At 35.8% G+C, this 18,942-nt stretch overlaps 1 protein-coding gene across 1 annotated transcript; it reads left to right on the top strand.

Annotated features, from left to right (window-relative positions):
* The first annotated feature begins 14,751 nt into the window (after positions 1 to 14,751).
* LOC133324127 (sodium channel protein Nach) lies at positions 14,752 to 18,441 on the top strand. Its single transcript, XM_061533014.1, has 6 exons — positions 14,752 to 14,906; positions 14,973 to 15,176; positions 15,236 to 15,972; positions 16,291 to 16,408; positions 18,141 to 18,250; positions 18,314 to 18,441. The coding sequence occupies exons 1-6, from the start codon at positions 14,752 to 14,754 to the stop codon at positions 18,439 to 18,441; spliced, it is 1,452 nt and encodes a 483-aa protein (XP_061388998.1).
* Positions 18,442 to 18,942: the final 501 nt, after the last annotated feature.

The following is an 18,942-nucleotide window of genomic DNA, read 5'->3' on the forward strand; positions in this document are numbered from 1 at the left end:
ATGTGGTTTCAGACCTGGCAAATCCACCATTGACCATATTTTTACTCTGCGCCAAATCCTGGAAAAATCCCACGAAAAACACATCGACACATTCCATCTATTCTTTGACTATAAAGCTTCATTCGACAGTCCTATCCGTTCAGGGGTGTATAAAGCCATGTCTGCTTTTGGCATTCCTGTAAAATTAATTCGGCTATGAAGGATAACTTTAACAGGAACAAGATCAGCAGTTAAAGTGGGAAAGGACATCTCGGAGCCCTTTAATACCGTACAAGGATTCAGACAAGGTGACAGTTTGTCTTGTGATCTTTTTAACATCCTGCTGGAAAAGGTTATACACCAAACAACACATGCTACTCACCTACGACGATAGCATCGATATAATGGGTCGAACACTGAGCGGTAACAGCCACCTTTGAACAATTTGAGGAGTCTGCCAAAGTGGGTCTGGCAGTAAACGGCGAGAAGACCAAGCTGATGGTACTAACGCGCAAGACGTCCAGTAGACTGGGACCAACTGTGGAATTTGAGAACTACAGCTTCGAGGTAGTCAAAGATTTTATATACCTTGGTACTGCCATAAACAAAACGAATGACATCAGTTTTGAAATTCGGGGAAGGATATCGATGGCCAACGGATGCTACTATGGTCTGAGCAAACAACACAAAAGCAAGGCCACGTCCCGCCAGACCAAACACACACTGTACAAGACGCTGATACTACCCGTGCTGTTATATGGATCTGAAGCATGGGTACTTGCGCAAGCAGATGAGGCAGCTCTTGGAGTGTTTGAGAGAAAAATTCTCCGAAAAAGATCTATGCGCCGATCTGCGTTGACGGTGAATATCGTCGTCGAATGAATCATGAGTTGTACCAGCTATTCCCGGACATCGACATTGTTAGACGTATTGAGCTGCAACGACCACATTGGCTAGGTCATGTTGTGAAAATGGATGAAGATGCCCCAGCCCAGAAGGAATATAAAAGCGAACCAGCTGATGGTTCACGTAGAAGGGGAAGGCCACGATTAAGACGGAAAGATTAAGTGGAAGGCAACATTGCCGAATATGATCTTTCAAATTGGAAAAACTGCGCAAAAGACCGACGTTCCTGGAAATCTTTTTTAAGCTCGGCTTGTGGAACGAAAGTGCTGTTACATGCTAGCTACGTAAGTAATATTTTTTGAAGGAATAATGCACTGATAGGGCTGTTATAAGTTTGAATTTTTATATGAATAGTTTTTCAAGGGCTTTTATAAGCGTGGATTCTTTAAGGGTCTTTTCAAGCAGTATTATAAGCGTGGATTTTTTAAAGAATATTTTGTCAAGGACTATTAAAAGCGTGGATTTTTTAAAGAATATAATTTCGACCGATTTATTGTAAAAGAATCAAAGTTAGGCCGATTGACACAAAATTTTGCACAACGTGCTTAAGATAGTATAGACAAACGGGTGTCTAGCTAATTTTTTAGTTCATCCAATTTCATGTTAATGGCCCTTCTGTTACGATGCATTTTTTATACCCTTCACCACACTGTGGTACAGGGTATAATGTCTTTGTGCATATGTTTGTAACAGGCAAAAGGAAAGAGATAGACACATGGCTGCTTTTAAGAATATGCATAGAATCACTTTCACTGAGTCGATTTATGCATGTCCGTCCGTCTGTCCGTCTGTAGATGTTAAATTGTAAACAAAGTACAGGTCGCATTTATGATCCGTATTTAAAATATACAGACAGCCGCAGCTCGCCTGTATAACAAATGATAAGACACGGACAGTCGACCGTTCTTGTTGAGTGTTTGTAAGTCACTGATTTTATTTTAAAATATTTATCCTTAGGTTCTACATAAACAACTCTTGCTTAGCCTAATCTCAAATACACAATACTTATCAATAAACTATTTGTTCTAATAATAGAATTTTATCTGTGGAGAGTTTTCCCATAGTGTGCGTCATAAAATCTCAACACCAACCGCAACAGCCTTATCAACGTTGTGTGTGGGATTTTAGACTCTTATCTTAAAACACTCCAACGATCAAATCTGCTGCAATACAAAATTCTGTTCAAAGTATTTTGAACATGCTGACGACTGGCAAGAAGATCTTTCTGTTCAAATAATTTTGAACAATCCGATTTGAATGAAATTTGGCACAAGTCACTTATTTGGCCTAAGGACGAACCCTATTGAAATTGGGAAAAATCGGTTCAGATTTAGATATAGCTCCCATATATATTTTCGTCCGATTTAAGGTAAATGGGGCACCAAAGTCCCTCTATATCTCTCGATTGGCACGAAATTTGGCACAGAGTACTGAATTAGGTCCAGAATGATTTGTGCCAAGTTTCGAGAAAATCGGTTCAGATATAGATATAGCTCCCATATATAGTTTCGTCCGATTTGAGGTAAATGGTGCACCAAAGTCTCTACATATCATTCGATTTGCACGAAATTTGGCACAGAGTACTGAATTAGGTCCAGAATGATTTGTGAAAGTTTCGAGAAAATCGTTTGAGATTTAGATATAGCTCCCATAAATAGTTTCGTCCGATTTAAGGCAAATGGTGCACTAAAGTCCTTATATATCATTCGATTTGCACGAAACTTCGCATAGAGTACTGAATTAGGTCCAGAATAATGTGTGCTAAGTTTCGTGAAAATCGGTCCAGATTTAGATATAGCTCCCATATATATTTTCGTCCGAATTAGGGTAAATCGGTCTCCAAAATTCCTACATATCTTTCGATTTGCACGAAGTTTGGCATAAAGTACTGAATTAGGTCAACAATGACGTGTGCCAAGTTTCGAGGAAATCGGTTCAGATGTATATATAGCTCCCATAGATATTTTCGTCCGATTTAAGGTAAATGGGTCTCCAAAGTCCCTATATATCTTTCGATTTGCACGAAGGTTGCCATAGGGTACTAAATTGGTTCCAGAATGATGAGAAGTTACTATAACCTTTCGTGTGTCAAGTTTTTTTGAAATTGATTCAGATTTACATATAGCCTCTATATATACTTTCGTCCGATTTTAAGTATATGGTGTACTAAAGACCCATAGCTAGGCCGATTGGCAAAACGTACTGAAATTAATATAAATTAATATCGGCCAAGTTTCCTTGAAATCGGTTTAGATATAGACATAGAATAGCTTCCATATATAATTTCGACCTATTTATGTTGATTGTAAAATCAATGGGTGCTTGATTGATATTACATTTCAACCAGTGAATCATAAACAGTGAAGCTTGCTTAAAGTCTATTTACAAAGTATGGAATAGATTGCAGAATGGCATGTGTAAAGATTTATGTTAGTCGGTTTACTTTTATATAAAGATCGCATTTTTAAGTTCGTTCAATTTCATGCCAATGTTCCTTCAAAAAGACGACATCTGTAAAGATACATATCGTTAGCTAAAATGCAAAAAGGCGTAACTAACAAAAGCATAATTGTGTAGGAGAAGCAAAAAACTGTTTTGAATGAAAACTATAAAAATGTCATGTGAAATGAAAAAGTATGCCCCGCAGGATAATATTGCATATGACGAATAATAGACTATATTTTTTTTAACAAATTTCGTTATTTAGTTTAATGGCTACTTTCCTTACTGGTTAATATACCCATTGTGGTGAAGGGTATCATATAGTCGGCCCCTTCCGACTTTATTACTTTCATTACTGGTTTTTAAATAATATTGTTCAAGCAATTCCTTAAATGGAAAATCTTTACTGTACCTGCATTTTTTCGTTTAACTGTTCGCAGGCTTTGAATGTATATTAGCCACATTTACATACAGATGTTTACTAGTAGTACGATGATATTATTGTATACTTTCAGTACAAACACTGAAGAAACTTTGTGTTGAAAAAAAATGTTTTGTTGTTAGTGTAAATTCATTGCATTTTATAGAGGTGTAATGTTTTAAATACCTTTATTTTATAAAGCTTATACGAACACAAATCGGTATATGGATGTGCATGAGGGTGTAGGTGGTAAATACAAAATTATTTTTGTCACACTACATAAGAAATGTGAAAATAAACATATTAAACATTGTTATAGAGCAAAATAATTTGTCAAATCTGCATATGTTTTTAGAAAATATTTAGAGTTATAGATTTACTTTGAGCAAAGTCTGCATTTGTATCCGATATGTTATTCTCGATTACCTTATTGATTTAATGTATGTGACGAACAATATTTCAAATTCCGAACTTCCATGCATAGATAGATATGTACCAAAACGATAACCCTCAATCAAGGGTACTCGAAAATCAGCATCCCCCCAACGTGCCTTTAAGTCAAGTTATTAATTTTGTTTACCACTGCAATCCAGAATTTTAACATAACGACTTTGCTAGTGTAATTTTTTCTAGCTGTATACATAACCGCTTTTAAAATCATAAATACCACTCCACCCTAATATAACTGTCGTTTAAAAAGGATTTCGGGATATGCTTTTTTAAGTAATGACTTTTCAGTTAAACTGTTGTTACCTTTTCTCGGTGCTAATCTAAGGATATAGCATAGTTACACTATTACACAGAGTCATTAAATACACATACACACATACGAGTGTGTGTATATGTGTGTGTGTGAACATGTATGTTTTTGCCTACCCAGTTGTTCAAAAAATATCAATTGTCGCTATTATATAGTTATATAGCTAGTTACTTGATGATCTAGTTACTTTATACCCCAAAACGGAACACAAAGTAGACTGTTGAATTTTTTTGTCAATTGAAAATGTTGTCTACGCATATCATACCAATTCAGTAGTTACTGGTAATACAAAGGGTAATGAATCGACTATCGAAATGACTGTATACTGGTAACGCAGGCAGGGGACAATTGACTTTCCCAATGACATACCCATGTTTAATTCACCAGTCTAGGGCATGAAGTGGTAACTAGTGGTACTTACAGGTAATTAGTAAAGTATCTAGTTCATCACCAGTTACTCGAACTACTGGGTAGGTACATTATGATTGTTTACCTTTTACTGGTATATTTTACATTCATGCGAGAGAAAGCACAAACTCCAAATACCCATTGCCGGGATGGGGCTATATGCAGAGGGAAATTTGTGAAAATATAGCTTTTGTATGTCTTATTCTAATATTTATACGCATTTGTACAACACACCGCATATCTGCAGTCGTTTAGCAAGAACAAAGAAAAAGGGTACATGCTCATGGTTAAGATTACCCCATAAATGGAATTAATTTATTGGCTAAGATCGCTGGTCTTAGCTTTTTCGTAATTTAGATGACCAACAAATTTGACCAATTAGAGTTTTTAATTATATTTGTTGTTAATTTGTAGAAGAATGTGTGCAGTTTTGGGACCTTTTGCGGCAGTAATAGTGGATGATCCTTTTTTGGAAAGTTAATTTGTTGTTTAATGTTGTTGTTGTTTAATTTAGATGAATTATTTTGAAAGAAGATTAATTTAAGAGATTTGATGACACATTTTTGACAATTTTTGTGTTACAGGTATACTTAAACGTATCCTAGAATGGGGGGAAATAATTTAAAATGAAGAAGTTTTGTATACATAAACCAAGTGAGCGGAGCAGCATAGGTGGACGGTGCCGACCATATAATCCCCAATAAACAATAAGAAGTCCTCTGATTATATACCCTCTACCGACCTATTTTGTTATTAGAACTAAATTATATTAAAGGTAAAGTGTTCCCCTTTTTCCCTCTTCCCCTATCAAAACAGCCATTCTAATTTATTGGTAAGTGTAAAATTAATGCGCCAAAGCCATGTGGTTTTTTGGTTCGACCTCAAAAATTATATAAATCTATATTGAAAACTTTCTATAAACGAAGTGCTTTATTCACCAAGGATCCAGAAATGGGGAAAATACCTAAAATAGGGAAAATTTGGGTGATACCATTATATGGGAGTTAACGTGGACCGGTATTAATATTTGGTAAGGTGTAGATTTGACACATTACGATAAACCAAATGTAAAATTACAATCAATTAAAAATCGCAAAAAAAAAACACAAAATATCAAACAATGCCTTATGTGGGGATACCTCGAAACATGAACCAATATAGATATTTTTGGTACGGAGATTTTCTACGCTATTGGAATCCCAAATAAAAAAATAGGAACCAATTCAATTGAAAAACGTGCCTAAACTTTCCAAAATACAGACTATTATGGCGACTATCCTAAAAAGTGGGCAAGTGTTGATAATTTTTGGTAGGATAATTTGGCGTAGGATGGCGTAGCAAGCAATGGCTCTGACTGGCTTTAATATGGCAAATCACTGGCGTATCTTGGTCTCTCTTTCATCTGAATTGTGCACACTGACCGCCCCGCGGTGTCATCTGAGGTAGCTACATTCATCTTTTTTTGAAATAGTGAGCTGATATGTGCCGCGAATTCAAGAACTATAAAAAATGGGTTGAGGCGTCGGGTTAGTTGCCCACACTCGGAAACCCCCTCCTACTATGAAAAAAGCAAAGAAAAAGAAAACCAAACCCCCTAATGTTGACGACCCCGGCAAGCGACGAGAAAATTGATCATGTTGTGATAGACGGAAGGTATTCATCCAGTGTTTTAGACGTTCGACCGATACGAGGAGCGAATATCGATTCGGACCATTACCTTGTTTCAGCCAAGGCTCGCACCCGTCTTATTGTTTGCAGCAGAGGTCAGATCTAATATAACACGGAAATTCGACGTCGAAAAGCTGCAATCACAACAAATTGCAAAAGCCTACTCCGTTCAACTTACCCAACTACTTGACGAAAGCACTCCTTGTCCCGATAATAATATAGACGAACTGCAGCAAAAGCAACAATTGGGTACCAAAGACTCCCATCAAAAAACCCGTGGTACGATCAGGAATGTCATAATGGTAATGATATGAAAAACTCAGTGTATTGGGCAACGCTGCGGACAGTAGCAATACGTAATGCGATAGAAAATTATCAGGAGAAAAGAAGAAAGGAGAAACGTATTTTCAGAAAAAAGAAGAACAAGACAAGCGTGAGCATGAGCAAATCGAGATGTAAAGGAATCAGAATGGAGTCCGGAAATTTTACAAACGAGTAAAAAACCTAGTGACAGACAAAGATAGCTTGTTGAGGATCTGGAAGGAGCTTTTTGAAAAGCTTCTGCGGTGAAGAACATGCCCCATAACCAATAAGAGATGATCAAAATAGCAATCAATCGGCTGAAGACTAATAAAGCTGTAGGTGCCGATGGGTTACCATCTGAACTATTCAAGACTGGTGGCCAGATGCTGGTAAGGATCATGCACCATCTGATTAGTACAATTTGGCTGTAGTTATGTATTTCCAATGAATGGAACTTCAGCATCCTGTGTCCCGTTTACAAAAAAGGGAACACGACATGTGCCAACCATAGAGCAATAAGTCTCCTTCCCATCGCATATAAAGTGTTATCCAGCGTGCTGTGTGAACGACTACTGAAACCGACTGTGAATGACATTATTTGAACATACCAATGCGGCTTTAGACCTGAAAATCCACCATTTACCAGATTTTCAACCTGCGAAAAATGCTGGAAAAGACCCACGAAATGCACATCGACACATTTCTCCTATTCGTCGACTATAAAGCCGCATTCTACAGCCCTATCCGTTCAGAAGCCATGTCTGCGTTTGGTATTCCTGCAAGATTAATACGGCTTTGCAGGACAATTTTAACTGGTACAAAATCAGCAGTTATATCGGAAAAGACATATCGAGGCCCGATATTTACAATCTATATGCGGACATCGACATAGCAGTCGTATTGAGCTTTTAATGGGTTCTCCGACTTACAACGAACAAACATACATCGACTCTGAACGGGATTATAACAAAAAAGTAACTTTGAGGCAATCTTATTTCCTTTTCGGATGCTACAAACACATGCACAAATTCATAATACACTGTATGGCAGTGCAGCGAAGGATATAGAAACCTGACCTCCAAGCCACACAAAAACAAAGGTAAGAAACTACAACATACGACTGTTTTTTTCATTCCCAATTCAATTTTACATATCATGTACAACAATAGTGGTTTTGATGGACTTACCCATATGATCCAATGAATTGTGGGCTATTCTGAGCCGTTTGATCGGACATTTCCAATAAAGTATTTTTTGCTAATCCAACCATTGAGATAATTATTCTCTTTTATGAAGCTTATAGATTCCGTGCAATTTACCGTCAAACTTTCTCTAAGTTGGGCATAATAATGAATATGGAATTTCAATTCAAAACGGTGACGATATATTAGAATTAAGATTTCAGATGCTTTCGTTAAGTACAATGTCTTTTCTCGAATCCCATTAAAAGCATAAATATTTGACACGTTCAACGTTAATGTTGTTTATCTTTGTTCTGCATTCAATTGTTACCAATTTTATTTATAAAATGTATACATATATCTCCCAGAAACGATTATTCTTATGTCTTATAAAAAATAATTCTAATATTTTTTTTTTCAAAAACTGACAACAAAATAGTAACATCAAATAATCAAAAAATAAATAAAAAAACAGTAAGGAAAGTTTTAATATCGGAGCGGGCCGACTATATGATACCCTTCACCAATTCGGGTACCAATCTGAAATTTATGAAAAATTGAATATCAATCATCGAGTAAAATATGTAAAAGATCTATATATAAATGCACACAGAGCGCTATCCAAATTTTATCTCGACACAAAATCCAATACAAAACATGACATGCATCAATCTGGGTCTAATTCAGTACTTTGTGCAAAATTGTGACGCAATCGGACAAACATCTATAGTATGGTGCACCATTTACATAAAATCGGAGGAAACTATATATGGGAACTATATTTAAATCTGAACAGACTTCAACAAAACTTCGAATATATAAATATGGACCTACTTCAGTAAGCAAAATTTTGTGTCAGTAGGCATAAATTTGACTCTTTGGTGCTCCATTTACATAAAATCGGACGAAACTATTTATTGGAGCTATATCTAAATCTGAACCGATTAAAAAAAAAAACTTCACAGACATCAATCCGAATATGATTCAGTACTCTGTGCAAAATTTTGTCTCATTCGGACAAATGTGGACATTTACATAAAATCGGACGAAGCTATATATGACAGCTATATATAAATCTGAACCGATTTCAACAAAATTTGGCATGTATCAATTTAGACCTATTGCAGCACTCTGTGCAAAAGTTTGTCTCAATCGGACAAATATTAGGAGTTTGGTGCACCATCTGACGACATCTATATATGGGAACTAAATCTAAATCTGAACCGATTTTCTCCAATTTCAATAGGGCTCGTTCTTTGGCCAAATAAGTGACATGTGCCAAATTTCATTCAAATCGGATCATAAATACGACCTGTACTTTGTTCACAAAAATACATGGACGGACGGAAGGACAGACGGACATGTATAGATCGACTCAGAATATGATTCTATGTATATTCTTAAAAGGAACCATGTGTTTATCTGGTTTCATTTTGCATGTTACAAATATATGCACAAAGACATAATACCCTGTACCACAGTGTGGTGAAAAGTATAACAATTTATGCTGGTATAGCCCACAAAAAAGTCGGCAACGATAGCACAGCAGAAACAATATAAGTTCTGCAAAATAGCCGGACTTAAAATAGCACGGTGTTGACATATTTTGGGCTTATCTTCGAATGAAAGATACAACTAGGTAAAATCGATGAGATTTCGCCTCAAATGTGTAAATCATGACAAAGATAAAAAATGTTATAACGAAAGATAATGCCAGAAGTGTGGAATGAATCATATCACATTGATGCATTTGGAAAGAAGGGGTAATACAAAAGTCATTACAACAACGAATGGCCTATTTGCAACGGCCTATTTGAAAATCAGTGAACGGAGCAGTATAGTTGAATGGGCCGACCATTCGATACCCTACACAACTACCACGGAACACTAACTTTATGCGGATGTTTATTTCGAGCCTGGACAATATTTCGTGATATTTGCACCCTCTTGCCGATTAGAGGCAGAGGTGCTTCATTACACTGACATATTTTCCAAATATTATTAATATTCAGTACAGCCCTTTTAATTACTTGTCCAGATTCCCCTCTCCGTGGGTTGTGTTGTGATGTTCGGCTTATAATTGACTCGACTCGAAAAAACACAAAATAATTAATTTTCGGTCCACTTCATACCAATATTGTTATCTAATCATCACGGAAGATTGTAGGCGTTGTCCTTGACCATACCTGGATCCTCATGGAAAATTTCAAAGCGATCAACGCTATATTTTCGCCCTCTAGTGTGATAATGGGTTACTAAATAATATATGTATACGTAAGTACCTGTAAATATTTAAGTGTAACTCCCACATCCGAGTACATACAACTATATTATTGGTATCAGTTTAAAGGTCAACCACTCATCTTGGATATACTATCAACTTCTCGGGTCTATGTCCTTCAGAGGTAAATCTATACGCTATAGAATACAAATTTTGTAATTTTTCCCACAAAAGTCTGTGTTCATTTGACCCGCTAAATATTAACCGATCTTTATCAAAACAGGCAAGCTTATTCTTTGGCTCGATACCCTTCTCCATGTAATTTTGCGATGTTTGAAACATAATTGCGGCGCCTGGAGCAACCAGAAAATCAGACAAAAATAAAGTTTTTTGTCCATTTCATCCCCTAAATTTTAACTGATCTTTACCAAATACCAGTAAAGAATGTAGTATAGTCGGACTGGACCGACTATATGATACCCTTCACCACTTTGGATATATTCGAAAAGACGTCGCCTTTTTGAAGGAATTTTGACATGAAATTGAACGAACATAAATATGTGATTTTTATGTCTTTCTGGAAACTATACTAAATTTCATTTCATTTGGGCAAGTTTAAAGTCGTTTGCGCACTCTGGGATAGATTTGTGTAAATTGATTTAAAGCAAACATGACACACGCTATTCGGTATGCTGTACTGTTTAAAATTTAATCTCAATCAGACCTATTGATTATTTGGTGTACAATTAACATAAAGAAGTCGAAATTAAATATGGAAGCTACGATATATCTATGTATATCTGAACCGATTTGAAGCAAACTTGCCAGAGATTAATTTATATTATATCTTCAGTACTTTGTGTCAATCGGCCTAACTATGGAACTTTAGTGCACAATTTACATAAAATCGGACGAAACTATGTATGGAAGCTATATCTAAATCTGAACCGATGTTCACGAAACTTAGCACACATCATTCTAGACTAAATTTAGTACGCTATACAAATTTCATGTCAATAAAAAAGATTAGCAGGGACATTGGTGCACCATTTACCTAAAATCCGGCGATACTATATATGAAAGCTATATTTACGACATTCTAGACTTAATTCAATACGCTATGTCACAATTTGTGCAAATCAAATGATTTTCAGGGACTTTAGTGCACCATTTATCTAAAATCGGGCCAAACTATATGGGAGCTATATCTAAATCTGAACCGATTTTCACGAAACTTAGCACACATCATTCTAGGACTAATTTAAAAGGCTATACCAAATTTCGTGAAAATCGAAAGATATATAGGAAGTTTGGTACACCATTTACCTAAAATCGGGCGAAACTATATATGGGAGCTATATCTAAATCTGAACCGATTTTCACGAAACTTATAAAACATCATTCTAGACCTAATTCAGTAGGCTATTTCAAATGTCGTGCAAATCGAAAGATATATAGGGACTTTGGTACACCATTTACATTAAATCGGACGAAACTATATATGGGAGCTACATCTAGATCTGAATCGATATTCACGAAACTTAGCACACGTCATTCTAGACTTAATTCAATACGCTATGCCACAATTCGTGCAAATCAAATGATTTTCAGGGACTTTAGTGCACCATTTATCTAAAATCGATCCAAACTATATGGGAGCTATATTTAAATCTGAACCGATTTTCATAAAAATTTACACATTTACATCATTCTAGACTCGGCACAGAGTACTATGCCGAATTTCGTGAAAATCGAAAGATATATAGGGACTTTGATACAACATTTACCTAAAATCTTTAATTTGCTACACCATTTACCTTAAATTAGACGAAACTATATATTGCAGCTATATCTAAATCTGAACCGATTTTCACGAAACTTAGCACACGTCATTCTAGACTTAATTTAGTACGCTATACAAATTTCATGTCAATAAAAAAGATTACACTTTGTCAAAATTCCTGCAGCTAATCAAATGATTTTCAATACGATATGCCACAATTCGTGCAAATCAAATGACTTTCAGGGACTTTAGTGCGCCATTTATCTAAAATCGGGCCAAACTATTTGGGAGCTATATCTAAATCTGAACCGATTTTCACGAAACTTAGCACACATCATTCTAGAAATAATTTGATAGGCTATACCAAAATTCGTGCAAATCAAATGATTTTCAGGGACTTTGGTGCACCATTTATCGTGAAAATCGAAAGATATATAGGGAGTTTGGTACACCATTTACCTAAAATCGGGCGAAACTATATATGGGAGCTATATCTAAATCTGAACCGATTTTCATGAAACTTAGCACACGTCATTCTAGACTTAATTCAATACGCTATACCAAAATTCGTGCAAATCAAATGATTTTCAGGGACTTTGGTGCACCATTTATCGTGAAAATCGAAAGATATATAGGGAGTTTGGTACACCATTTACATAAAGTCGGGCTAAACTATATATGGGAGCTATATCTAAATCTGAACCGATTTTCACGAAACTTATAACACATCATTCTAGACCTAATTTAGTAGGCTATACCAAATTTCGAGCAAATCGAAAGATATATAGGGACTTTGATTTGGTACACCATTTACCGTAAATCCGGCGAAACTATATATTGCAGCTATATCTAAATCTGAACCGATTTTCACGAAACTTAGCACACGTCATTCTAGACTTAATTCAATACACTATGTCAAAATTCGTGCAAATCAAATGATTTTCAGGACTTTAGTGCACCGATTATCTAAAATCGGGCCAAACTATATGGGAGCTATATCTAAATCTGAACCGATTTTCACGAAACTTAGCACACATCATTCTAGACCTAATTCAGTAGGCTATCCCAAATTACGTGCAAATCGAAAGATATATAGGGACTTTGGTACACCATTTACATTAAATCGGACGAAACTATATATGGGGGCTATATCTAAATCTGAAGCGATTTTCTCCAATTTCAATAGGGTTCGTCCTTGGGCCAAATAAGTGGCATATGCCAAATTTCATCCAAATCGGATCATAAATGCGACCTGTACTTTGTTCACAAAAATACATGGACGGAAAGATGGGCGGACAGACGGACATGCATAAATCGACTCAGAAAGTGATTTTATGCATATTCTCAAAAGGAACCATGTGTCTATCTCGATTAGTTTTGCCTGTTACAAACATATGCACAAAGACATAATACCCTGTACCACAGTGTGGTGAAGGGTATAACAATAGGTGTATTCATTGACCAGAACCCATTCTATATGTAAAATTTCGTGAAGATTGATCCATAACTGTGGCCTGTATCGTGTTTAGAAATTATAATGGACAGACGGACGGACACACATGTCTAGATCGACTCAGCTAGTCGAGATATGTATACTAAACTATGGATCTAGGACCAATATTTCGCGGCGTTACAAACTCTTGGGGCTTCACAAAGCTATAATACACTGACATCATAGTTGTGTAGGGTATAAATACCGATGTGATATTGCAAACTCTAAGAGAATCCTTGGTTGGTGTGGCAAAGTCAAAAGTAGTATTGGTATATCAAACAAATTACAAGGTTGGGTTGCAAATCTCAAACAGTCCCCATGTAAATGTCCCGACCGACTTGAAGAACAACTTTCCTTACTAATTATAAGGAAGTTTTGTACAAGCCAGTTGTAATTTAAAAATCTGTATTCCTGGTGAAGTAAAAAACTTCTCATCAGAATAGGCCCATATTTTTACAACGAATAAACGTTCCGATTAATTTCTTGCATATTAAATTGAATACCACCAAATCATTAGCCCCTTGATTATTACGAATTAAGGCAATGAATATTGTGGTAGCATTTGGTCAGTGTAGCAATAGATTTGTCCTATTTATTTGAATTAAACCGTTTTCGAAATCGATTAATATGCTTATTAATCATAATATCGCTAAGAAATTAATTTATCGCATGGTCTATATCACAGCCAATATTTATGCCTATTTATTCAAATACATCTTTGTAAATCATAACCTTGAACTCAATATGAATAATGCTTTTGAAATCCCTCGAGCAAATACATTTTCAAATAATTTTACAAACATCGAATGACTGTACTAGTATCTGTAGACTTAATGAATGGATATGTCTTCATTAATATTAAGAACATAGACATAGATAATGAATAAAGTCACTTAATAGCCATGTATTAATTATCAATCAACCCCAAAATGAAATTCATAAATAGTAATTATGAATTTTATGACAGTAGAGATGGAGCGGCTCCTATTCATTTTGTGGGGAAAAGTAGAAGTGATTAACCACACAAATGAATTACAAGTTAATTAATTTGTGCAGAGGGTGTTTGGGGGTTATCGATGCATCATCGCCTATAATGACATCAAGAGGGGACTTATTTACCTAGAGGATAAGCACTTTTTAAGATTCATTTAACCAGTAGCAGTAGTTTGAAGAGGTTCTAAAGAAAAATGAAGCTACGCTTTATTCGCAATAAATCAGAGTTTTTAGTGTTCTGGAAACGTTTTCGTTTGGCCATGGCTGATACTTTTCTGGAATATGCCATGCGTACTAAGGTGAGCGGCATTTGGCTATTGAGGCCATCAAAAACCCATCGAGTTACTAAGTAAGTAAAGGAAGTCTTTTATTGTGAATTTCAAAAGGGAGACTTAAAGTGGTGTATTTTTTGCAGATGTATTTGGTCCTCGGTTCTGCTGAGTTTGTTCAGCTTGGCTGTTTTCCTCTCCCTGCAGCTATGGTTGAAATTCTATTCGTATCCAATTTTAAATACCATTGCCAATGATGTGTCCATAACTGATGTCCCGTTCCCAGGTGTTACCGTGTGCAGTCCCAAGGTCATAAATGTGGATCGGGTTAAGCGTTTTATTAACAAGCTGTAGGATGTACATACTTTTATATCGTATATTGGTCTTTTAAAATTTTATTGTTTTTTAGCAACATCCCTCCTGGATATGACGTAAAGAAAATCGCTGAAGGTTTTGATTATCTCAATGCCTTTACCGATCAAACCTGGTTGCCGACAAATAGCTCGTCTTTTAATGAGACCTATCAAATACTTCTGCTCAACAATATCACCACATACGAAGCAGCTGTGGCCGTCAGTGCGGGTTGTGATGATTTCGTACGACGTTGCTTCTGGGGCAATGAAGAATTTGAATGCCGGCAAAATCACGAATATCTATCATTTTCTCCGACCACATCCTATCTGGGTCCATGCTGTTCATTTAATTTCCATCCACAAAATGAATCATATGTACCATTTTCTTCAAACACCTTTGGTATCGATGGTGGTTTAAGTTTTATTGGTGTTGAGGGTTCGGAAACAGATACCTCAACGGGTCTAATAGTATTGGTACATCATCCAATGGATTTTGCCACAGAGGCTGCTTCATCGGTTACCATTACAACAAATTCAGAAAGTTTCATTGAAATTTCACCCACTGTACAAGCGGCTTCAACGGAGGTCATAGAATTGCCAGCTAAAAAACGTGATTGTTTGACATCGGATGAAATGTTGGGAAATATTTATCGCCAAGCAGCTTGCATTCTGAAATGTGAAAGTGAAACGATTCTACAGAAATGCCAATGTAATCCATATCATTTGCCAAAGTTTGCCACGGATAAGCGAATGTGTATGCTAAATGATTCGGAGTGTTATTCTAGGAATTTTGGTAAGTCAAAAATCAAAGGTGAATTATTTTGGAAGACTCTGTGGTTTCTATACAGACAAATTGGTCTTTACAAAGACCATACGGACCAATTGGGCAGTGAAAAGGCCTGAGGTTTCCATACGGACCAATTGTTCTTTATAAAGACCTGTGATGTCCATACAGACCAATTGACCTGTGGCATTCATACATATCTATTGGTCTATGTAAATACTAGTGGTCTCCTACAGACCAATTCCGTCGTAGTCTCTACACAGACCAATATGTCTATATGAAGACATGTGCATTAGATTGATACGTAATATGTATATTATTTTTCAGATAATTTCAAAAGCGTTCGCTGTGAAAATTGCTTACCCAATTGTCATGATGTTACCTACAATACTTTGGCTTACAAAACGGATATATTACTACACAACTACTCTGTGAATCATTTTCAGTAAGTATATTGGGCAATATGAACTTTTTGGGTACAATATTTATACCCTACACAACTATGTTGTCAGGGTCCTACAGCTTTGTACAGCCCTAAGAGTTTGTAACGCCGCGAAATATTGGCTCTAGACACACCTTTAAGTATACCGATCGTTATATCTCGAGTAGCTGCGTCGATCTAGACATGTGTGTCCGTCCGTCCGTCCGTCCGTCTGTCCATTATAATTTGTAAATACGATACAGGCCACAGTTATGGACCAATCTTCACGAAATTTTGCATGTAGGATGGATTCGGCCCAATGAAGACCCCTATTGTTTTTGGTAAAGGTCGAATAATATTTAGAGGATGAAATGGACCAAAAACTTTATTTTTGTCTGATTTTCTGGTCGCTCCAGAGGCCTCAATTATGGCCCAAACATCGCCAATTTTTACACGGAGAAGGGGATCGGGCCAAAGAATAAGCATGCCTGTTTTTAATAATAATCGGTCAAATGAACCCCGATTTTGTGTGAAAAATCACAAAATTTGTATTCTATAACGCATATATTTACCCCTGAAGGCCATAGACCCGAAAAGTTTTTAGTATATCCAAGAGGAATGGTTGACCTTTAAGGGGACCCCCCCATTCTCGGGGTCAAAATTTTTGTTGATATAATTCGAACCTACACTGATTAAAGAATGTCCCTACAAAATTTCAAGTGAAAATCTCAAAAACTCTTGAAGATATATTCAGTTTATTGTGTCAGCATCAAGTGACGGCTGAAGGGCTTCTCAAACTTTAAACGCGTTTTCTCTAAACTTTTTTTTGCGAATGGTGGGCAAGATAACTCAAAAACTAATAATCCAATCGGTTCCAAATTTTGCAACGTTTCTCTGGGAGTGTATAGCTCTCGTATGAACTAGGATAAAGCCAATCGGTGAAGATCTTCCTTATTTTTTAAATTGGTTTTTGTTACAAAATCGGCGATTTTCCAAAAATATTTTTTCAAAGGTCCACCATTTTGTTAATTTTAGAGCGAAGTAAATAATCCTAGTTCATACGAGAGCCAGATATGTACTCTTTCTAACACCGTTGGAATTTTCGGATTCCGATGTTCCAGTGAGGAGTTATCATGCCCGCCATCAAAAGTAAGGACTTTTTTAATTACAAAAAACAACAACAAAACAATAACAAAAATTTGTTGTAAATTATTTTTCTTCTCTTTTAAATCTTCTATTATATATGTGCAAAGTTACAAACCTTAACAAGCATTTGTATTCATTTACCAGTCCTTTGAAAATCTTGAAAAATTAAAATCGAGAATGGGGGGTTCCCTTAAATTGATACCAATTATATTGTCGTATGTATTCGGATGTGGGAGATACACTTAAATATTTACCGATGCTTACATATTCATATATTATTTAGTAAACCATTACCACAATATAGGGGGGAAATATTGCGCTGATCGCTTCGAAATGTTCCATGAGGTTCCAGGTATATAATTTTCGGTGATGAAGAGATAACAATATTGGGATGAAATGGACCGAAAACATAATTTTTTGTGTTTTTTTTCGAATCGATCTATAGGCTACAAGCCAAACAACACAAACCACGGTGAATATTTTCCATGCTCAGAATATAGGACCACAGGAAGTTAGATTTTCGTTGAAGTTGTGTAGGGTATCATATGGTCGGCCCCGAACGACTATACTGCTCCGCTCACTGTTTTTGTTTTTTTTTTTTTGCTTCTAGCAAAAATTTGGACTATTCAACGGATATGTTTATTGTGCACATTTTCCTATCACGTCAGGTTGTGCCCTCTATACACAAAGTGACAGTGATGTCATGGATTGGTCTATTGTGTAAGTATATAAGTCACAAATAAACTAAGAACTTTTGTTTATTAGAGAAATATTTGTTTCTAGCTGATCTGGGTGGTGTCTTTAATTTATGCCTGGGCTTGAGTATGATATCAGTTGTGGAATTTATTTACTATTGCACTTATCGACTGAAAGTTAACTACAAAATGCGGAGCGTTTTAATGCAGACATAAATATGCGAGCATGCAAAAAATTTATTCATAATACATATAATAAATAAATCGTCTACATTGCGGTCTCTTATATTAAATTCACAACTAATATAAAGAAAATAAAACTATTCATATAAAATAAATAATAAAGTGTACGGAACTAATTATGGCACTAATGCACTGTCATTTGTAAAGAAGTTGTTAAAAATAAATTGTGGGAGGAATTTAATATCACTAATTAAAAATCGTATATTTTAAAACATTTGACATTTTTCATAGTCATTGTTTCGGTAGAATTACAAATTGGGATACGGCCTGACTCAACAAATGATCGCAAATGATGAACTGTAGAGGTTTAAAATTCGTTCTAATAATTGAAGTAATCTTTTAATTAATACCAATTTAACTAGACAAATCGAGCTAGGGTCTTGCTAACTGGGAGCTAGTATAGAGATGAGTGGGTTATGTAATTAATACCAATAATATGGCGGTTATGGTAACTTGGGTTTCGTTTTCAAAATT

This window comes from Musca vetustissima, unplaced genomic scaffold (assembly GCF_032173495.1).
Source record: "Musca vetustissima isolate MV318-11 ecotype Yass unplaced genomic scaffold, APGP_CSIRO_Mvet_v1 utg373825, whole genome shotgun sequence".
Classification (NCBI taxonomy): Eukaryota; Metazoa; Arthropoda; class Insecta; order Diptera; family Muscidae; genus Musca; species Musca vetustissima.